The 22852-nt window shown below is 55.2% G+C and overlaps 1 protein-coding gene across 1 annotated transcript; it reads right to left on the reverse strand.

Moving 5' to 3' along the window:
• Nucleotides 1–1755: 1755 nt before the first annotated feature.
• Nucleotides 1756–22246, reverse strand: SCNN1G (sodium channel epithelial 1 subunit gamma). Its single transcript, XM_036279908.1, has 12 exons — nt 21921–22246; nt 19958–20267; nt 18351–18541; nt 17477–17580; nt 14939–15102; nt 6991–7089; nt 5518–5635; nt 4922–5000; nt 4785–4842; nt 4549–4610; nt 2564–2639; nt 1756–2279 (listed from the first exon to the last, which is right to left on the reverse strand). Exons 1-12 carry the CDS (start codon nt 22235–22237, stop codon nt 1899–1901), a joined length of 1959 nt encoding a protein of 652 aa, XP_036135801.1. The 5' UTR covers nt 22238–22246; the 3' UTR covers nt 1756–1898.
• Between the last annotated feature and the right edge of the window lie 606 nt (nt 22247–22852).

Consider the following 22852-nt stretch of genomic DNA (forward strand, 5'->3'; position numbering starts at 1 on the left):
CGCTCGGCTGTACAGGAGCATGAGCCCCGAGTGGGCGCCAGGCGGGAAGGTGGCTGGGGCCATGGGGTCTGCACGCGCTGTCGGGGGCAAATGGGCAGCTGTAGGCTCCAGATGCTCCTGACCTCACCTTGGACAAAGCCAAGCGACCCGTCCTTGCAGAGAACATTCCTCCTGGTGACATCATGCTGGTTCCAGGAATCTGCCGTGGGGGAGGAGGAGGAAGGTCCTCTGGGCAATGTCCAGGCAAGCATCCACGGCAAGTGCCCGGTCTGCACTGGCTGCAGCCACCCCGGCCTGGCATGGACGGCAGCCAGGCTGGTGCCCTCTGTAACCCGATGCTTGTCTGCATCAGCCCTGGCTTCTGAGCCCACTCCTCACGGAGCTCCAGACCGCCTGGGGTCACAGCGACCTCTTCCCTGCCGGCTGCCATGCCTCCTTGCAGTGCCCACCCCGGAGGTCCTGTGGGACCACTGCATCCACGCGGATGGTTGTGGCCGCCGCAGGCCTGGGTCAGGCAGGGTCCCACAGCCCCTGCTCGCTCACTGACACGCCTGCCTCCATTAGCAGGCAACCTTGTTTGGGAGGCAGACCTGAAATGCAGGCCATGGGTGCTGGAGTTCCTTCTGCCCCTCACCAGGTGTCCAGCCTTCCCCTCCACCCACCACATGTAACTCGAGCCTCACCCTTAAAAGGCACAGACACGGATTGCATGCACAATGATGCAGTGACCAGGCGCCCAGGCTCTGCAACTTCCTAGCTGTGTCACCCTGAGTAACTTCACCTTGCTGTGCCTCTGTTTCTTCATCTATAAAATGGGATCATCATACTTCCATAATGTGCTAATCCCGGGGCTGGAGGATTTTTCTGCCAAGGGCCAGAGAGTCGATGCCTTAGGCTGGAGAGACCCCAGGACTCAGCCCGCACTCTGCAGCAGGAGGGCGGTAGACACGCACATGGCAGGCGAGGCTCTGTTCCGACATTTATTCACGGCGCTGACATTTGAATCTCATAGAATTCACGAGTCACAAAATAGTCTTCTTTGGATATTTTTTAACCACTGAGAAGTGGAGGATAAAAAACCCATTCTTAGGTCACAGGCAAAACCAGGATTCGGCCTTGGGCCCCAGTTTGCAGCACTGTTCTGGTGCTGACCTTGAACACCTACTCTGCGCTTCGTCCATCAGCTACTGTCACGTTGGAGGGCGTGGAGGGGTCTGCCCTGGGGAGAGCAGCTTATCAAGATATAACCCTTTATGCCTTGGGCTGCATTGGACGGCGTGGCCAGCAATGTCCTTTAACTGGCTCCTGTGCTTGGCGAAGGGGCCCCAGGCACTGGCTTCGCTGCCCAGAGCGTGGCCCCACCGCTGCCCCAGAGCGAGGGCCTCCTGCCCACGGTTCCCTCCTACACACTCTGAGGGCCTTGGGCCCGCTCCGGCCTGAGGGCCCAGGGGAGGCATGCCCCCGTCAGTGACCAAGAGCAGTTCATGCACAAACAGCCCCGCCCGGGGCAGGAGCTCCCTCCCACCCGGCACCAGCCAGCGTTGTCAGGCCTCAGACCCAAGGTGACACGGTGGGGACCCCGCGGGCTGGTGGCTTTGCAGTCTTTCCCAGGGTCTGGCACGGGGCTGGGTCAGGCACGCCTTCCGCGCCCAGCTCTCTCGGGAGCAACGCGCTGCGGGTCGTGCTGCAGGGGGTCCCTGGCGGAGCGCAGCCGGGCAGGGCCTGCCAGGCCCCCTGCACACGCCCAGACCCCATCTTGTTGTTCAAAGCAGACCTGCAGTCAGTGTCTCTGCAAAGCCCAGAGCGGGTGCAGCGGGCCCCTCTGTGTGCAGGAGACAGGGTCTGAGTTCCCAGACCATGGCTGGTGGTCCGGGCTCCATCTCTCTTCCTCACCCTCCTCAGGACTCAGCTGGCACCTGGGTGTCTGTGAGCTGGTTGGAGAAGGCCCTTTCCAAGCGCAGGGTATTGTATCTGGGGGGCGGTGTGCCAGGCACCTGAGCCCCTGGGGCTGGAGGCAAGCGCAAAGCAGAGGTGAAAGTGGGCAGGTCATCATCTATATCCAGAACCGGATTGTCCTGGCCCCGATGGCTGGGGTGAGCCTCAGGGCAGGAGGGCGCCTGCCTCTGGGCCCACCACCTCTTGGTTTTCTGCCACTGTCGGCGGGCAATGATGGAGAGGGAGTCAATGAAGAAGACCTCGATGATCTCGATGACGCAGACTATGGAGCAGCTCATCCACAGGCCCAACTGGCCACCAAAGTTGGACAGAAGCATCTCGACCTGCAGGAGAGGCCAAGCCACACCATCAAGATAGAGCCCACACAGACTGTCCTCATGCAGGGACCCTGATTCCCAGGAGAGCCACTGGCTTGCCCTGGCCCTGGACAGATTTGAAGGAAGAAGTAGGCAGGCTTCCTGTCCCCCCTTCCTCTGTCCGCCCTGATCCGAGGCCTGACTGGCCGACATTGTCGGTACCAGACTCCCGAGACCGGACTCTGCTCCCCGAGGCCAGGCAGATGGGCACGTGTGCAGACCAGGACAGGTCCTGGAAGGGAGCTACTCACGCTGTTGGCAGGGCTTTCCATGATGGATCTCTGGTTCAGGTCTTTGTAAAATATCAAGAGTTTGGCCAAGTCTGTCCTGCAGAAATTCCAACAGGCAGGGCCATGGTGAGTCGGGTGCTTTGCATTCTACCAGGTGACTAGCTCTTCAGCATGGCTGCCTCCCTCCTGCCCCGACCCCAGCGTGGTCCAGGCCCTGAGCTCCACAAGGGCCGCAGAGCCGACCCACAGTGCTCCAGTACCCAGAGCGACCTCCAGCCTGGGCCTGGTTGCTCAGGCCATTCATCTCTCAGAAACCACTTTCCACCTCCTGACTCAGTCAGTCTGCCCAGCTGTACTCCCACAGCTGTTCTCCATTAGCCCTGACATTTGTGATGGTTTGATTGCAATCTCAGGAGACAGGCAGGTAATGGAAATGAGTGCGGCAGGCTGGGTATAAGGTGATCATGATAATAACCATTGTAGCAGCTAATATTTATTGGACACTTCCTGTGTTGTCAAGCACTGTTCCAAGAACCTAGTGTGAATTAATTCATTTAATTTCCACAACCCTATGAAGTAGGACGCTTTAATCATCCCCATTTTGCAGATGTGGAAACCAAGACACGAATCAGTAAGCAACTTGCCCTTGACGACACAGCTCATAATCGGCAGAGCCGATGTTCAAACCTAGAGCGATCTGACTTCGAAGTCTTGCTCTTAACTGCTGTCCTGAGTTGCCTCCTGATAGGACCATGGCTGGAAGGTTCACACGTATTTCCAAAAGGCAGTTATTCCTAAACTCTTTGCTGTTGCCAGAACTTTTGACTTTTCAGGAAAAGCCGGAGATAGTGGGTTACTTTGGTGGAACTAATTTAGCCTCGGGAGTCACTGATTGGCAGTGCTGGTTTAATAGTGTGCACTCGCTTGGTCAAGCCTATCTCTGTCACTAGACTGTAAGCACCCTGGGGGCAGGGCTTATGTCTGCTCGGTCGTCATGGTACCCCAGCACGCACAAAGCAGCTGGCACAGAGCATTTAGCACATGTTGGAGGCCGCACTGGTTCCCGCTGGGCAGGCCTGGTGCTGGGCACTGCGGAGACAGCACTGCCCCCCGAGGTGAGCGTTCACACGAGCCCCGCACCTGCCTCCCACCTTCGTCTCCAACTGCTGAGCTCCCTGAATAGTGGCAGGGCTGATTTTTGCTAAAGGTACCTTGGAAGTGAATTTCAATGTGGAAAATTCAAGTGGGATTAGACGTGCGAGGCTCAGTGGAGTATTTTTCCAACTAGGTGAAGATATATCAGGGAGCCATGAAATAAATGTACTGGGCCAGGCCCAGGCCCTTCACCAACTGAAACGAGGAAGTATCGGACTGCATCACAGACAGAGTCACGATTTGTATGGACTGCTATGAGCACTAATTGTTCAGAACTGTGCTCTGGGAGTTGGACTGGGCACAAGCGATGGTTTGGCTCTGCTAGCATGCGCCATCGGGAAGCTGCCTGAAGGCATGTACAGAGGAGGTACTGGCCCGACTGGCATGGCTCAGGGGTCGGCGTCGACCCTGCACCAAGAGGTCGCTGGTTCGATTCCGGGTCAGGGCACCTGCCCAGGCTGTGGGCCTGATCCCCAGTGTGGGGCATGCAGGAGGTGGCCAATTGATGTTCTCTCTCATCAATGTTTCTCTCTCTCTCTCTCCCTCTTCCTTCCTCTCTCTCTAAACTCAATAAAGAAAAACAATTTAAAAAAAAGAAGAGGTGCTGTTTCATGAGACTTATATTTCAGTTATTAGTCAACGGGCCACTGTGGAGAAGCGTTTCCATACTGTGCATTGTGATCAGAGCATTCGAGAGCCCCAGGCCGAGGGCAGGGCCTGGCTCATGAGACAGGCTCAGTAAATACTTGTTGAATAAAGAAACGAGTGAATGAAAGGAGAAGGTCTGGTGATGAGGAAGCAAGTGAGGAGGCCCGGTGGGGGCAAAGGAAACAGGGTGGAGGTCAACTTACTTGTTGAGCTTTTTCTTTATTTGCTGGCCTTGGTCCCAAGTGAGAACACGCAGCAGCCATTTCTGTGACGGAGAAAGAAGGTGTGGCTGGGGGAAAGTCCAGAGAGGTGGGGCCAGCCCTCTGCAGGCCCCGCCCCCGCCCACCCTGCCTCCCCTGGTCTCACCCTGAGGCCAGAGGGCACAGCCCATCAGCTTCAGGCTGAGGAGCTCAGGGAGGCAGGGAGGGAGAGAACTCACCTCAGAAACCACAGACGGCCACTGCGCCAGGCTGGTGGTCAGCGTCCACTCCTTGAAGCTGGGGGGGAGGGCACAGGGTGAGTGGGGCTGGCCTGGCTGGCCCGGCCCTGCTGCCCCATCCTCCCAGGGCCACTCACCTGCAGGCTTCCCGGCACACGGACTGGCAGCCCAGCTGTTCCCGGACAAAGGCCTGGTGCAGTTCGTAGTAGCAGTACACTGAGGGACAGCAGAGGGCAGTGTGAGCGCTGGGGCCAGGCCCTTCCTGGGGGTCTCCCGGGCACCCCCATGGTCTTCTCGTAATTTCTCCTGCTACTCTCAACACCCTGCTTCCCTGGACACAAACTGCTCTGTGATGTTGCGGGGGTTAGCACAGGCTCAGCAGCCCTTGGTCTGGGCTCTGTTACTCCCTGGCTGTGTGACCTTGGGCAAGTTGCTTAACCTTTCTGAGCCTCAGTTACCTGTTCTATGAAAGGGTATTATCAATAGTTCTTGCCTCTTGGAGTTGACGGAGGTGCTCAAGCTCTTAGCACCGGCCAGACTGTAGCATTTGGTCCTTAATTGGAAAGTATCATTCAAGCCAGGCCGGCAGGAGTAACACTCTAGTTAACATCTCTCTACCAACACCTCCCTCGGGAAAGGCCATGGAGGTAGGGCCAGGGGCGCCTGAGCACCGCTGGTGCTGGGACCAGGCTGGCCCAGCTTTTGGGGTGTGCAAGGCTGGGGGCTCACTCACTCCAGTTGGGGTGCTGCTGGTAGTTGCAGTAGCTGGCAGCTGGAGGCAGAGGCTGGCTGTACTGGGCACACCCACACCTCTCCACCATCTTCATCTGGAAGCACGAGTGGAGGCAGATCTGAAAGAGGAGCCGAGGAGCCCTTAGCCTCCCTGCACGGAGGCGGAGGCGGATCCGGGCCCCAGGGCCCCGCCCAGAGGGCCAGCGGCATCAAGGTGCCCCCCAGGTCACAGCTGCTGGGCCAGGGGTGGTCCCTGACTCCAAAGAGACCCAGCTAGAACATTTATTGAGAATTTAGACTAACAGGGGTGGCGATCAGGTTGGGCTGGAGCTGGGGCTGGGGTGGCCACTTTCCCTCACGTGAGCGCTGACCCAGGGATACGTGGGAACATCGGATCAGATGCCCAGACACAGAGAGGAGCACAGTCCCCAACTTTCCCATCGCAGGTCCAAGCCCTCCATGCTGGGTCCTTGGGGATCGTAAGCTACCACAATGTCCACCAAGCTTACAGCACAGAAGCTAATGGCAGGGGCTCTGAAGGCAGGAGTTCAAATCCCAGCTTGCCACCTCCCAGCTGTGTGACCTCAGGCAAGTCACCTACCCTCTCTGGTGCTTTGTTTTCTCCACCTTTGAGCATGGAATGAATCGATACATGTAAACTGTTTGTATATGGTAGCCTCTCACTAGATACTATCCAGGAGTGTCTTTCCAATGAGCTGATCTTTTATTTTCTTTGGTCTTGAAGTCAGTTTGATTGCATTTCTATTTCTTACAAGCAGACACTCCTGACTAACAGTCTCTTTCATCTCGTGTCCCCACCACCTCTCAGCTCAGCTCCAGTGTAGGCAGGAGGGCGCCTGGTAAGCAGCGGGGCGCCTGGTCCTTTTATTCTGCTGGCATGAGTCCCATCGACTCTCAGGAACCCCGTGAGCAGTAAACTGCAGACTCCGAGAGTGTGAGACAAGGCATAAGAGATGGTTGCACTTTTCTTGTGAAATTCCCTGACTTTTAAACACCATCCAGGCTAGAAAAACCAGGGGTACAGCCTGAAAGGGGTCTGGGGCTGCCGATTAGCAGCAGGGATCCATCCAACCTCCTCTGGGGTTGACACAACTTGCCCAAGGCCACCAACCAGTGAGGGGCACAAGTGGGCCAGGAAGCCAAGCTCAGGACCCCTCGGCCAGTGCCCCCAGGCTGCCCCGCCGCTGTCCGCACTCGCCAGGGCCCTTTAGGAAGCGGGCCGTCTTGGCTGTACATCGTGTTCCATGCAAACCTCAGACAATCAGTGGAGCTCTGGTTACAGACAGACTGAGGGGACTGGAACCAGCCAGCATCGTTTGTTCTTGAGGTGTTTGGATGAACCCCAAGGATTCTCACCAGAGTTCCTGGTCCCAGACACACCCCAGCCTATATATAACTTTGCCTTCTGGGTCCAGGCCACAACCCAGGGCTGAGTGTCCCCTCCAGTTTGTACCTGGAGCGAGTAGGCAGCATTGTAGATGTTCTTGATGGGCACGTCACTGCCGTCCTCCGTGCACTGGCTGTAGGGGTCGCCCAGCTTGAAGGACTCCGTCTACAAATACAGCAGCACACGGTCAGCCCTGCTCCCTCAGGACCAGAGCAGGGTAGGGGTGCGGGGGGTGGGCATTGCTAACAGCCGCTGGAGCTGAAAAGGCATTTAGTCATTCACTCAACAACTACTTATCGAGCACCCGCTATTCTAGGCACTGTGGAAGCAACAATGATCAAAGCAGAGGAGTTCCCTGTTCTCATGGCGCTTACATTCAATGGGATGGACAGATGGGCAAAAAAGCAAATCGATAAACAAGATAATTTGGGGTAGTGATCAGTGAGGGTGGGTGGAGAGACTGCAGAGGTTGGAGGGCTCAGGGAAGAGGTCTCTGAGAAAGGGACCTGTTGGCTTCACATGGAATGGAAGAAAGAGTTGGACGAGCCAAGAAATGGAGGAGGAGGGTTAGGCAGAGGACGCAGCAAGGACGAGAGAGGGTCGGGGTGGCTGGAGCGTGGCCAAAGGCAGCGAAGTCCCTGGAGATGAAGTTAGAGAGGGAGGCCAAGGCTGAATCATGCTGCCTCCTGCGCCGCACTGAGGGGCCGGGCTGCCTTTCAGAAAGTAGTCAGTCCCTGGGAGTCCCGGGGGGGGGGGGTGAGAAGAACGAACAGCCACTGTCCGCTGCACGGGATCCGTCTCTGTGAGGGACCCGTTTCCCACCCTCTGGTCTTCTGGCCCCAGAACCGGCCTTACTTAGAGCCAAGGGATGCCCGAGAGCAGGAAGGTACCCTGATCAGAGGAGGTAAGGACGTTGTCGCTCACAGTTCCAAAGACTTATCACGTCAGTGTGCTGTGGTTTACTAAATCCATCTCCAGCTTAATACTTGTCACTGCAAACACACAATCCAGACAAGCCAACCAAGGGAAAAAGAGGGTACGGCCCCCCAAGGGGACAACAGTGGAGCATAAATGGTAACGTCCTCACTGCTCGGTCAGGGAGTGCGCGCGCATGTGCAAAGTTGTTTTTTCCCTGAGAGTGGGGATAAAGGGAAAGTGGATGACAGATTTGTGGGAGGGAAGAAAAGTCTTTTTTCTTTGAAGAGTGCTGGATAGAGAAAAAGATGATTGGGGCGGGGGCAAGGGAATCAAGAAGTTCGAGCTGGACGCTCTGCATTTGTGTTGCAGTCCATCGGCTAGCCTGGTGGTCTCCCTCAGTCAATGGCAAGTACCTCAGGGACAACCTACAGTATCCATTTTAAAACATTTCAACAGCAGAAGCAAACAGGGCGAAGTGGCCGTCGGTCTCCCTACGGGAGTCTACTCCGACAGGTCAGATCCGATTTCGGGCGGGCGGGCGGGCGGGCCGACGTGTTCTCACCCATTCCCTTTGCCCTGCAGTCTCCCCTTCTCACTGACAATAAAAGGTGAGCGTCTCTCCGGGTCAGTACACAGCAAACAGACTTACTTCATTCCTCTAATAGCTGGGCCTCTAATAGTACATGCCAGGGCCGGGCTGGGCACTGGGACAGAGATGCCGAGCAATGCCTTCCTTCGAGGGTGCCTCAATTCCATGCCCCCTCTAAGCTTTTCCCAGCAGCAGGCCCCTTGAGCAGACGTCCTTGGGTCCTCCAAGTCCTGAGGAGCTGTGTTAGCTGTCCTGAGAGCTCAGAGTGACAGCTACGAGCTCTGCCAGGCTGGGGGCAAGTATACCGCCCTGGCATCGAGGCGACAGGGTGTGTCCACTCAGGTAAGCCATGTGGAACCAGCAAAGGTGGCTGTGGCTCCTTCTCCTTGGAGAACCAGCCCACGCGCCACTCCAGGAAACTGACTGTGAGATACCATCTTCAGATCTTTATGCTTTTTGAGTGCGCGATGGTCCTTTACTCTGTAATGATGCTTATTAAACTCAGAGTGCCTGGGTGATTCTGGTTGATCCGCAGCAACCAGGGCAGGTGGACTTATTAGAGGGGCATAGAGGTATTTAGCTTCTCAAAGCCTCAGATGGGTGCACTTGGACATGGGGCTCCGGCTCTCCACCCCCTTCATCCCCCCCACGTTCCCCCTTTCCCACACTTTACAGAACTGCTGATCTGCGTGGGGTGGGCAAACACTGTGGCTTGTGTCCTAGGGAGAGACACAACAATAGACTGGGTATGTGTGTGTGTGGATGTGTGCAAGCTATGTGCATATATGTGTGTGTATGCACACGTCTGTGCATGCATGTGTATGTGTGTGAGCACGTTATGTGCATGCACAAGTGTGTGCAGGTGTGGTTAAGTGTATGTGAGTAACAGGAAACCAGGCCCTATCTGCTTCCTTCTGGGCGTCCCAGGGGAGGGGGGCGCCCTTGGCGCACAGCTTTGAAGGTACGAGCTGTGTGGGGGGAACCCGGCGGCAGCAGGAGGCCTGGGATGGAATCACGGTGCCTTAACTCTCCTTTCTCGTGTCCTTCTCTTATATTGCAATACATCATAAAGCTATTTGCATATGATCAAGTTTACGCTTCTAATCAATGGAGAACAAAAGAATTACTCAATACCTGAAGTGAGGACTAGTAACTATTTGGAGGAAGTAAATTCTATCTCCACTCTACCTCCTGCAGAAAAATTCTAGTGGGTTAAAGTACGAAAGAAATAATAAAATAACTGGAAGGAAACTCAGCTCAGTATCTGATCTCGAGGAGGGAAAATCTTCAGTGAACATGACGAAAACCAAGACTTGCGTGTGTAAACACTGGTGTTTGTGTGTGGAAAGCGCTGGAGAAAGGAAGGAAAGCAGACGGGGCAGGTGCCTGCAGCCCGCAGGGAGGGCCCTTAGAGCTCTTCGCCCGAGAGAGCGATGTCCGCCTCAGCGGCCGGGGTACCACCAAGGGCGGGAGCAAACTTCCCTAGCCCCGCTCTCCTTTACGTCTCTCCTCACCTCTCTTCTCTGTAAGAAACGCAGTGAGTCAATATTTAAGGAGCACTTACTACTGGCCAAGCACTGTTTTGAGGGCTTCACATGAATCAACTCAACGAATTCTCACCAGCCTCTGAAGTAACATTATTTCATCCCCATTTCACAGATAAAGAAACTGAGATTGCACAACCAGAGTGCAAGGCTGGGGTCTGAACCCTTGTCTGGCTCCAGAGCACTTAATCCCTATTGTACACATGGTTGTGAAAAGAAGTGTGTATGCGCTTTAAGGTAAAAATGTAGTCCGGCCGGTGTGGCTCAGTGGTTGAGCATCAACCCTGCGCCAAGAAGTCTCCAGTTTGATTTCTGGTCAGGGCGCATGCCCAGGTTGTGGGCCCGATCCCCAGTGGGGGGCATGTGGGAGGTGGCCAATCAGTGTTCTCTCTCATCCATGTTTCTCTCTCTCCCCCTCTCCCTTCCTCTTTCTCTAAAATCAACAAAGAAAAAAAGTATAGGGTTTACAGTGCCAGTGAAATGTCCTCCCTCCAGGGCTGGCCCCACATCCCCGGGGGTGTAGTCCACCCTTGCCTGCTTCCTCGTCTCCCATTCATGATTCAACCCATTGTATTCAGGTTTCTGTTCCGCTCCTTCCACTAAAAACTGGCGAAGAACACTGGTGACCTGTTGGCTGCCAAACCCACAGAACAACACCGTTTGCCCTTTATCCTGCTTGACCTCTCCGCTGCATTGACCTCTCGGCTCACGCCTTCCTTAAAACTCTGTTCCTTGATTTATCTGATACCAACTCTTTCTGGCTTCTGCTCCTGTGCCTCTATTTCCCCATTTTCTTTCTGCTCAGACCTTACACAGTTGCATTCTGCCTCAGGCCCTGGTGATGACATTCACTTCCAGGTCTACAAGGGCACTACACCACTTCCCCCGCGGACTTTATCCTGAGCTCCAGGTTCCCAGCATCTGCTTAGGGGACATTTCCCCCTGATTTCCCAAAGGCACAAGAACTTGGGTATTTCCCAAGAGGAACTGGTCACCTCCCCCCAAACCTACCCCTCCTCTTCTAGTCCCTAACTCTGAGCCTGGTACCTCCACCCACCCCACTGCCCAAGTCAGAACCTGAATATCAGTCCAGCTTCCCCTGGCCCTTCCCGCTCACCTTCGCCATCAAGCTCTGTTGCTGCCACGATAATGGCCATACTCGTTCTCAAGTCCACTCACATGTGCTTGTCCCCAGCCACTGCCTCAGCCAAGATGCTTATCATTTCTTCCTAGAATCACTGTAAATGTGCTGCCTCGTTTCCTGGTTACACTCAGCCAAGGTGGTTTTTCAAAAGTTTCACCACACGGTTTGAAATCCTTCCTGTGACCACTTTGTAACTGCTAATCCCTCTGCCTGGACTACCCTTTCCTGACAGTGTCTGACGGACACTTGTCCTTCAAAAACCCATCGTCTAGAAGGCCTTTACCAACAGCTTCTGTCTGGGCTTTCTTCCTTCCATCCATCCTTCCTTCCTTCCATCCATCCTTCCATCCATCCATCCATCAATATTTACTAAGGATCTGCTGTCTTCCAAGAACTGAACTGGGAACAAGACAGAGAAGGCCCCTGTTCCCACAGAGCGGAGGGCTGCATTGCAATGGTGTGTTGTCTTTGCCTCGTAAGGTAAGATCTTTGAGGTAGGTGTTCTGATTATTCATCTCTGAATACCCTGTGCTTGGACACACGGTCCCTCGGTGAATGAAGGACATTTCATTAACTCACTGTCTAACCAACTACTGAGTCTATGAGCTTAACATGCCTGTCAAACAAACAAACAAATAAAACATAAATGAGAAAGGAAGTCTAGTTTGTTTGGACTTATTCTTAGTGACCCCCTACTGACCTCTTCGTAATCCCTGTTTTTTTGTTGTTGTGAATGCTCATAAATCAGAACTAGAGCTGACTGACCCTGCTCTGTGGCTTTGCTTTTTATGGGTCTTAAATTAGGCGTAGCAGGAAACCCACCCATGTCTTTGTTTACCCATCGTTGGCAAAGAGAATATTTGCTTAACAATGTGGTGGGTATTTCTAAGCTCAGAGCAGACAACCAGAGGGCAGAACCCCTTGGTTCTTAAACTTTTCCAAGCTCCTGTAACTGCCCCCAAGTCTGCAGATCCTGTGAGAGGCAGAAGGCGAGGGGTGCGGTGAGGACGCGCTGCAAGGCCCCCTTCAGCGTTCACATACAGCTGCACGGGGCAGATCGGCCGCACGTTCACTGTGCTGATCTGGGAGCTCGCGCCTGGCGGGTGAGCGGGAGTCAATGACTCAGCTCCCCGAGTGGTGTCAGTCTTTCAGGCTATAGTCTGAGCAGGTCGGGCTCGAGACTCTTCTCGGGCAACCAGCATTCGCACAGCCAAATTGGTGTACCACACTCCTCTTGTCAGAACGTATCTCCACACTGGACGCAGCCCCTGAACAACACGTGTGCTCAGAGCGGCAGGGCTCCCAGGCCGCCACGCCGATGGCGGCTCCTGTCCGGGGCTGCCCTGGAAGAAACAGCAGGGGGCACAGACGCCATCTGCTTCCTCTGGGACGTCACCTCCGGCTCATCATCTCTGCTGCCTCTACTTCAACGGTGCCTCCTCAGCAAAGCATTCAAATCCCCCATTAGAAAAGCACTTGGGCCCGGCCTGTGTGGCTCACTGGTTGAGCATCGACCCTGCACCAAGAGGTCGCCGGTTCAATTCCTAGTCAGGACACAGGCCCAGGTTGTGGGCCTGATCCCCAGTGGGAGCAAGCAGGAGGCGGCCAACTGATGTTCTCTCTCATGGACGTTTCTCTCTCTCTTTCCCTCTCCCTTTCTCTCTCTCTAAAGTCAATAAGAAAAATAAGTAAATAAAAATTAAAAAAGAAAAAGCCCTTGGTCAGGCAGCCCTGTGATATGATCCTGTGCGCCTGCCTTTCTCCTTCTTAGCACTTGTGACGATGATAATGAACCATCTGTGTCGTGTTTCTTTGTTACTGGTCCTCTCCCCTGGACCCTAAGCACCAACAGGACAGTGTCTTCCGCCCTGGTGTGGTCCCAATGTCTAGCACACGGAGGGCTCAGGACGCCTGCTGGGTGGATCGTGGACCATAGACCAGCCTCGGCGCCCACACACCCCTTCCCAACCCAGCATGAAGCCACCGGCGTGGCTGTGCGAAGCTGTTTGTGTCACCCCAGCTTTACTTTTGTTTGGGGAAACACACTTGGCTTCTCCTCTCATGCACAGCTACCCAGGTTCCTAACTGAGGTTCCTGGGTTGGCTGCCTCTTGGAATAAACACCGGGGTTTGTAAACATACGGTCCTTGGGCCTGTCTCTCAGAGACTCCGACTCAGTAGATCTGAGGCTGATGATGAGCCAGGTCTGGGAACCACTGCTCTGGAGGATGCGAATGAGGGGTGAAAGCTAAGAAGTTTAATTGGGACATTAAGGTTGGATACAAACAAAAGTATAAACAGACAGCTCACAAGGAGAATGTGCCTCATAGGCCACAAGGAGATTCACCCCCACAAACAGGGTAAAACAATGCCACTCAGGACTGTTAATTCAAAGATAACAGATACCGTTTTTGTCTGGACAGATTAGCAGAAATACAAAGTTGATTAATACCTGTGTTGGTGAGAGGGTGGGAGACAGCGTCTTTGACACACTTCTGGGAAATGATCAGACAAATACACATCACATCCCATCACATCACACCATTACTTCTAGTCTTGCCTGGAAAGGACCTAATGTCTACTAAAAAGTGCTCAATGGATCATTTGGGTCTTTAGGAAGAATGTGGCAGGTCTGTGTATTGATAAGGAACCATTGCCAAGCTATAGGGCCAAGTGAAAAATGGGGCCTCACAATGTTCTGTGTCCCATAGAGGGAGAAATGCGTGTGCCTGTGTGCACACACGTGAAGACCGTGCGCCCCCGCCGCAGGGGAGGAAGCGGGACTGCGGGGCAGGGACGGAGGGGAGGCAGCTACACGGTGTGTTCCCGGCTGTGGTTTGGTTCTAACTTTGTGTATCTACTCCCTTTAAATAAGTTCTTAAGAGTCCTTCTAGATGGCCTGACCACCTGAAACTAATATAAAATAATATTGAATGTAAACAGTAATAAAATATATATATATATATTTTTAATCCTCACCCGAGGACATTTTTCCATTTTTTATTCAGATAGAGTGGGAAGGAGAGACAGGAAGAGAGAGAGAGAGAGAGAAACATCGAGTGGCTGCCACCCACATGACCAACCAGGGCCGGGGACAAACTGCAACCGAGGTACATGTCCTTAGCGGGAACCGAACCTGGGTCTCTCTGGACCGCAGGCCGATGCTCTAACCACTGAGATAAACCGGCCAGGGCTAAAAAATATTTCTTGAAAAAGAGGCATTGTACTGGGAAGTGACGGAGCGCGCGTGAGGCGGGGGGAGGGGCGCTGGCACTGAAGGCCAGGCCTGCAGACAGGAGGCGCACTTCTCCCTCTGCCCCTCTGCTCCCACTGGGCACGCCGGCTAGGCATGGGCGTCTGCGGCCCAGGTGTGCTCCTGTTCACAGGTAGGAGTGTTCGTAGCACCCAAAGAAGTCAGAGAAGGTCAAAGACTTAGCCCCGACATAGTGGTTTACGTGCCTCATAGGCCTCTAGGTGGCCCAGGAAGAGGTGTTAACCAGCTCTACGTCTATTATGACAGGTGTGTGACCTGTCTAGTATGACAGGTACTGTTGACACCTTGCTTCCAGCATGGGTTCCACAAATGCTGGGGTCTGTCTTTGGGACGAGGAAGGTTCCTACAGCTCTTTCCCCCCTGGCACCCTGTCCTCGTTCACCCACGCAGAGATGCGGTCAGCCTTTGACAACCGGCGGGGTGACCCCTGGAAGGTACAGGGCTGCGCTGCCTTTTGAAACCAACCCTCCCGGAGCTGCACTGCGCTGGCTGTCCTCGGGGAACGGTGCTGCTCGCCAAGTCTACGGAATCAGAATGTGCTCTTACCAGATGCATCCCGATAGAGGTGGCCACTGCCGTCTCAATCTCTGTGCCCACGTCCTCGATGAAGGGGTATTCGTCCTGCCGGTGGACAATCACCTTAGCCCCGGTGGAGGACACCAGAAAGGGGTTATATTCCTCTTCGTTGATGTACAAGATGACCTGCAGCCCTGGGAGGACAAGGCAGCTCACTGTGGTCAAAGGCTGGGAGAACATGCCCTGGGTAGCCCACGCTGTCACTGCTTGGGGAGCCTCAACACCGAGGCCCAGGCATGTCCACGCAGGGGAAGGTGGGCGCGGCTATGTCCACAGGGAGGCGCTGTGCATGACTCCCTCAAAACAGGGGCCCCAAATCAGTGTCTCTCCGCAGTTCTGCTGAGTGTAGGGGAACTGCCACCCTGCCCGAGACATGCATCTCCACGTGGCCCTTTGGATGGGAGTCTGCGGAGCAGCCGAAGACCCAAGCACGCTGTAGCGGGAAAGCCTCGGGGGAGGTGGGCCTGGGTGGGATCTGGTGGCTGGCCTAGCTCCTCCCCGCCTGCTCTGCGCCCAGCAGCGCCGGGCCCTCCCTTTTCCATGGGAGATCAGGTCAGGCCCCTTCCTTGTCAGGGCCCCTCAGTGGCCCCTCACCAGAAGGAAGGCCATAGAATCAGCTGCACCAGCCTGGCTGCCCCTGTCAGGGCTTCGTGGTCACAGCCCTCCCTCCCTCCCCGCAGCCAGTCCTCTCCCTCGGGAAGCTCCAAGCCCATCGCCTTCCTGTTTCTAGAGACATCTAATTCACTTCCTTCCCAGGGCCGTGCACTTGCTAGTGCCCGGAACGCGCTTCTGTGGACCTCCAGGTGGTCTCCTCGTCCTTGAACAGCCCACCTTCCTGGGCGTGCTCATGAGACACATTCCCATCCTGAGCCCCGCGCTCTCTTCCCCTAGGCTGCTTTGGTTCCATCATCAGGGTCTGCAGCCGGAAAATGTCTAAATGTCTGTGCCCGTCCGCTCACTCGCTGTCTCTCTACGAAAATGCAAATTCCCCGGAAGCAGACACGGTGTCTGTCTCGTTCCCGCTGCCTCCCTGACACCGGGAAGAGGGCCTCGCCCAAGCAGTCGGTACTCAGTAAGTGTTTGGTAAATGAATGGGCGAATGAGCAGGGCCTGCAAGGGTTGGAAGAGGAGAACTTTCAGAGTTACTCTAACGTTTCCACTCGAGATAAAGGACGCAAAGCCCAGAGTGGGGACATGATCTGCTCGCGTCACAGCCCACATGGGGCAGAGCCAGGACCCGCCAGTCTTTGCTCGGTTCCCATGAGGTCGTGCCGAGGCACAGCTTCCTGCAGACTCCTGCAGGCGTGGTGAGGACCCAGAGGAATAAAGGCGAGGAGCCCAGGAGGTCTTCCTCCACCACGACCTCTCCTCCCTGTGAAAGCACGCTGTGTACCACTGTGTACCGCCGTGTACTGGTCGTGCTCACCTGGCTGAGGGCCTGCGGAGAGCTCCTGCTGCGGCTGAGCCCAGCCACGGGCTGAGCCCCTGCCGTCCCTGCAGCTCTCGGCACAGAGCAGTGGACGCGGTGCCCTGGGGGTCGTGACACCACTGGCCAGCAGTTAGCAGTGACAGCCTCAACGAGCAGTTATTGGGTGCTTCATGTGTACTATGAACTGAACTGTGTCCCCTTCGCCCCCAGTATGACTGTACGCGGAGGTAGGGCCTTCAGGAAGGTACTTAAGGTTCAATGAAGCCGTAAGGGTGGGGCCCTAATCCCACAGGACTGGTGTCCTTGCAGAAGAGGAAGAATACCCAGTGCCGCTTCACTGTCTGGGATTTTCACGATGATGTGAATTCCCTGTGTGCATGTATTAACATTTGTATTTTCTCCTGTTTAAAAAAAAGAGCAAGAGACACCAGCAAGCTCTCTCTTCATGCCACAAAGGACAGGCCATTGAGGACACAAGCCAGGAAGAGAGGCCTCACCAAAAACCAAATATGTCAGCACCTTAACCACGGACTTCCAACCCAGAACCGCAAGGACACAAATGTCTGTTGTTCAAACCCCGATCTGTGAGATTCCGTCATGGCAGCTGACAACACCTGCGTCAGGTCTCCTAAGTGCTTTACACAGTTTCAATCTCCCCGTGACCCTCTAGCAGAGCTGCTATTTTGTCCCCACTTGTAGCCGAGCACGGTGACTTGTGCAGGAGCACATGGCGAGCGGCAGGGCTGGGTCTTGGCTCCGGAATCTGTCGTCCTTGCCAAGATCAGGGCCAGTGTTTGCCGGCCTAATCCCTGCTCCCACGGCGGGGCTTGGTCCATCCGGAAGCAGCCTGCCGAGCACCGCGCACGCCAGCTACAAGCCTAACCCGGAGTGGACCCCGAGAGAGGATCCCAGCCATGTCGCTACTGCTCTCTCAGAAGTAAGAGGAGACGTCAAAATGGGAAAGGACACCAATAAAGAAGGAACCAGCACAGATGCCGATGGAAACACTGCAACAGGGCGCGTGCTGTCCCTGGGCTGGCCCCCAGCTGCCCAGGACTCCCCGCAGCGGGTCTCCTTACCGTATTCACTGCCCCCCATGGAGGTGCTGTGGATAGTCTCATTTTCTTTATTGTTGAACGTGTAGCAATTCCCATACATTGGGTGGTGGAAAAGTGTGAAGTTCCTATGGAGGAAGAACATGACTCAGAGGGGGCTGTGCTGGGGACCCCCTCATGCTTCAGAGCTGACGTCTGAATGGGCAGCGCTGACGTCACCAGCTCTCTTTTGTGAACAATGGATGACGGACAGGACTCTCTTTCCCCAAGTTTCCTCTCACGAATGACAGTCAAGGCCCCTGGCCCAGGCTGACACCTGCTGATGTAGAACTGCTCTCGCTTTCTGTTCTCCTCCATCCTCCGCCTCCTTCGCATCCTGACTTGCTGTTTCTTGTACCATATGTCCGCCCCACATTCCTCTATTCTCCAGACCGCAGGCCGACGCTCTAACCGCTGAGCCAAACTGGCCAGGGCCATTCCTCTATTCTCAAAGTGCTCAGCCAACGCTTGACATTCTCCCATTCCGATCCCCAGTCCGAGGACACGATCCTCAGAGAAGGGGTCACATCGCGGGCCTCCCCCTCCTCCCCCTCCCTTCCCCTATGCTAGGCCAGTGGTTCCCCATCATTGGTATGCATGATGGTAACAGGCAAGGTTGAAATACCCTCTATTTCTGTTTCTCAGTGGTTTAATGAGGCTAAGGATAGTTTGACTCTAGACCGTCTTTAACTTCCTCACTGACTCTAGAGCTCCTGTGTAAGCTGTTTTCCAAAGGCAGGGTCAGCGAGAAGGTCAGCATTGCCCCCCAAGATCTATAGCTGAGCTGCAGGTGCGTGCGAAGGGCCCGACGCTCGGAGCCGCCGCCCCGGAGCTCGAGAGAGCAGCTTCCTCTCCTGACCTGGCATCGCAGGACACCCCGTCGAAGAAGCAGGTGATGAGCAGCTCCTCGGCAGAGTAGCTCATATTGATTTTCTTCTCCAGAGGCACCTGCGCCATGATGTTCATGTAGTGGAGCTTGTACCACTCCTGGATGGCATTGACTCCCGAGCTGAAGGTGTAGACGGCACAGCTGAGCGTGTCATTGGAGCACTGTGAGCAGGAGGAGACAGGAGGCTGAGTCGGCCCTATCACGGCCTTCAGGGTTGTTAGGAGGAGGAGCTGAGGCTGCAGACCAGATGCTCAGGGGACCAGGAGGGGCCCTGGGCAAGGATGGGCTTCTTCCCCTATCTGGGGGTTGAGAGGGACATCATCCTCAAGCCTCAAGGACCAGGAAAGGGGTCAGTGAGGAAGGACTGACTCCCTGCCAGGCCACGAGCAAAGCCAGCTTCTTCAGGGTCCACACACATCCAGGCTTTGGCTGATTATCACTATTGTCCTATGTGACCCTCACCTGCTCCCCCTGGATCCACAGTTTACATTTCTGAACTGTAGCCCAGACTCTGACAGTGCTTCTCTGCGGGAGCTCGGACGAGGCACTGTATCTATCCATCACTTCGCCTACAAAACGTTGGCGGAAATGCCGTCCTTCCCCACCTCGTATGTAGTTTGGAAGAGCAGCATTTAAATATACAATGAGAGCTTTATAGGGAAATTGTGGCACATCCCAGGTGCCCTCATCATGAAGGGCTCAAAATCTCTCTTAAAAGACAGACATCAAAGGGCTGATTTTGGTATCAAAGAGAACCTCATGGGTATCTTATGAAAGGACCCAGAAGACTTTGAGGTCTGTGATTAGGAGAGAGGGCTGTTGTTTCAGGATCTGGGACTGGAGTCATGAGGGCTCCCAGTCGGCACTCAAGGCTAGAAAGTGCAGACGCAGCTCGCGCCCTGAGCGGCGGCTGGGGCACGAGGGCGGCGGTGACTGAGTTTGCCCGGAAGGTGGGTAATGGGACTCCTTTTTGGTGAATGGACTTCTTCTGAGCCCCTCGAATGGGACTAAGGAGAGATGGGAAGTCAGGTGAGAGCCCCTCATGAAGGCAGGAGGTGCAGGGAACACTGTTTATTATTTATTTTCTTCCTTCTGGTGTCTGTGCCCGTTTTGCTTTGGTGGAATTTCATTCCCCTATGGATGCTGTCTGGTGAGACTGTCCATCAAGATTCCCATCCTCTGTGAGCCAGCAGGTGACCCAAGCTTGGCCAGTCAAGCATCCCAAGATGGGATGTGAAACCATCTTTGTGAATGAATTAACAAGACGACGAAACATATTCAAAGCTTAGTCAATCCAGCAGCAGTATCTAAAATGATGTTCCATCACTTCTTGTCACCAAGAGCCCTGGATCTTCCCTAATTTCTGTCCTTGGAGAGGCCTCCATGAGCTACCGGTCACCTAAGACATTTGCTTTCTGCTTAAGGTGACCTGCTTCCATTTCAGCTGCTGTGACCCATTCACCCTGACTGGGGGTGTTTCCTCTGGTGGGGCCACGGGGCTAACGGCAAAGGGAACCTCCCTGGACCCACTATGTCCAGCCCACGCCACGCTCCAAACCATGAGCACGTGTACTCACCAGCTGGAACCCCACCACTTCCTTGGACTCCTGGACATGCATGACGTCTGCTGTCTTATGAATGATGCTCCCGCTGACTTTACGCTTCCGCCCTGTGAGAAAGTCTGTGGCCTTGCTGGTCTCACCCTCGCTGAAGATCATTAGTGGGATCAGGTTGAGGAATTTGGGCCGGGTGCCCCCCGACGCCGAACCCCAGGGCTCTGCCTGTCGGCGCTTCCGAGACTCAGTCTCTGAGAAGCCGTACAGGGTCTTCAAGGCTGCTCTGGTCTCCTGTTCCAAGTCGGCCAGAAGGGGTCTCACGGCGCTGTACCTGCCAAGGTGGAGGGGGTCAGGGAGAGCACAGCCCCTCTGGCACATCCGGCACTGCTCCATGCTGCTCTCCGTGCACGGGTGCCAGCCTTATGCCCGCTGCTCCTGTGCCCTTGGCCAAGGAGACCAGGCCTTTTACAGTTTGCCCTGTCCCACATGACCGTTGGCTCGAGTGGATGGGGACAGCTCCTGTGTACCGTGTGTGACTTCCTGTGGCTTCACCTCTGCCATCACTCTCTGCTTGCTCTCGGGGTGTGTTGATGAGTTTGCCCCAACCAGCATTTCTGGAGTGGCGACTAGATGCCTCCCACGAACCAGCCACTGGGAAGTGGGAGTCTACCCAGGGGCAGGCTCTGTCTCCGCCCAGCTTGCTCGTGCCCCTCAGATTCTCCTCAGTCAGTGCTGGGAGGGAAGAAGTGCAACGTTACCTTGACAACCCCAAGAACAGAGAAGGAGGACACGGGAGTCGACTGACTGCAGCATAATGATACCATCTTTCATGATACCAAGTGCTCCTGGCCTCCTTCTGAGCTCTCCCCTCTCTCTACTCCTCGCTCTGTGCATAGCCATTCAGCCAGTCTACCGGGGTGCCAGGTCCCCTCCGGGTTCCCGCTGTGTCATCTTGGACAAGCCATTTAGCCTTTCTGTGTCTCATTTCCCCACCTGTAAACTGGGGTTATTATGCCACCTGTTCAATAAGAGGTCACTGTTACTGGCTCTATCAGTGTTGATTGTGTTGGTCAGGATTTCACTCTCCGAGCCGAACATCAGCTCCGCTAGCATCGTTCCGTTCCATGCCCTGGCCCTAGCTCAATGTGTGACAATCTGTAGATGATTGGGGGACAAATAATGAACAGAAAGTAAAAGAAGGAAGGGAGGGGGGTAGAACAAAAGAAAGAAAGGGGGTGGAGAAAGAAAAGAAAGACTCTGAGGAGGAGGAGGAGTCTTAGACCAGATTCTGGTTTTGAGCTTTGCCATCGCTCACTGGTGACTCTGGTCGTTGGTCCCTTTGACAGCCTTCCTTCCTTCTCCCCCTTCTCTCCAGCCCCACACCTGCTCTGACAAATTCTGCCAGGTCCCGATCTGCCTCACAGATCAGTGTTCAATAATCCTGAGAAGGATGCGGTGACTCCTGTGGCAGACGACGGAGCAGTACCAAGGGCTGATTCTGCCCACAGACCAGTGATCTCAATTAGTGGGGCTGGGTTCACTCAGGTGAGGATTTGGGGCAGCTGAGATGAGGGAAGTCACCTTGGGGCCACTTTTGAGTCAGGCGTGAGCTCACATCTGGGGAGAGTGAGGGTGTGAGCTTGGAGAGCTCAGGGGAAGTGGCTAAGCTGGGCCGTGTGCGCGCCCAGGGGTGGGGTGTGACAGCTCATCCCAGATCCAGCCTCCAAGCAAAGCTAATCCTGCAGTCTCCCCCTCCTTCCCTGCGGTCTCCCCCTCCTTCCCTGAGCCAGCCCACCCTCAGAAGCAGCTGATGGACCAAAAACCTGGTACAGGCTTAGAGGCTGGTAGAGGACAATACCAGTGTTGGCAATGAACTCAAACTTCTAAAAAGCATGTCTGCAGACTGGAGTGTGTCACCTTCGGGAGGGCATTTGGCACCTGGAGAGGGCAGGACCCACGCCAGGCCCCTGCACCTGCCTCTTACTTGTAAGGGTTGATGTTGCAGATGGTGACCGCAGGGAAATCCAGCTTCTGGAAGTGGACTTTGATGGAGACAGAGACGGTGTAGAAGGAGAGCACGAGGAGGGCACACTGCCAGAAGATCAGGGCCACGGCGGTCAGCGTGAACAGGATCCAGAGCAGGCGGCGCAGGCGGCCACGGGACACCACGATGCGCCGGCAGCCGTGCGTGTTGGTGTTGAGACAGTACCACCTCATCAGCTCCTTAATGGTAGGCGCCTGAGGTCCCTTCACAGGCAGATTCTTCTTGATTTTGGCTTTGATCTTCTCTCCAGGAGCCATGACGAGGATGGCACTGGGAAGGCAGGCTGGAGGGGCAGAGAAGAAAAGCAGGTGAGCTCACACACCCTGGCCTGCTGGCAGGTCCCTGGAGGCCAGGTGCCCGTGTGCCCTCAGGCCACCTTCCTTTTTCCCTCTGGGCTGGACAGTCTGCATTCTGAGGCCTTGGCCCCTTCTCCAGGATATTTGGTTTTTGGCGGCCACAGCTGCCAGAGAGTTGCCTCCTCCACCTGCGGCCTCCAGGCCCAGCGTGTGTGCGCTCGCGCGCGCGTGCGTGTGTGTGTGTGTGTGTGTGTGTGTGTGTGTTGGGGGGGTTAACCTGTGAATCACAGGACAGGTTTGAAGAACCTTTCACGAAGTGCTTGCGGCAGGAGCCCGCTGAGCCACGGGGCCAGCCTCTGCACCTCTGATTCTAGTATTGCCCCCTGGGAGGGCAGCAGTCCTAGCTCGCCCTGCCCCCTGGTGCCCAGCTCAGGACTGGCACAGAGCAGGCACCCTGCACACTGATTCCGGCAGATAAAATCTACCATGAGAATTTCCTGCCAGCCCTCTCAGATCGAGTTCAGTCCTTCCCGCTACATCTCCCCAGCCCCCTGCTGCTTTACCGAAAGCGGAGTT

The sequence above is a fragment of the Molossus molossus genome, unplaced genomic scaffold (genome assembly GCF_014108415.1).
Source record: "Molossus molossus isolate mMolMol1 unplaced genomic scaffold, mMolMol1.p scaffold_m16_p_3, whole genome shotgun sequence".
In the NCBI taxonomy this organism is placed as follows: domain Eukaryota; kingdom Metazoa; phylum Chordata; class Mammalia; order Chiroptera; family Molossidae; genus Molossus; species Molossus molossus.

Coding starts and splice junctions, on each gene's coding strand:
- SCNN1G (XM_036279908.1), bottom strand. CDS start 22,237: ATGGCTCCTGGAGAGAAGATCAAAGCCAAAATCAAGAAGAATCTGCCT. Junction 20,268..21,920: donor TGCAACATCAACCCTTACAA/GTAAGAGGCAGG, acceptor CCACCTTGGCAG/GTACAGCGCCGTGAGACCCC. Junction 18,542..19,957: donor AAGTGGTGGGGTTCCAGCTG/GTGAGTACACGT, acceptor TCCTGCTCACAG/TGCTCCAATGACACGCTCAG.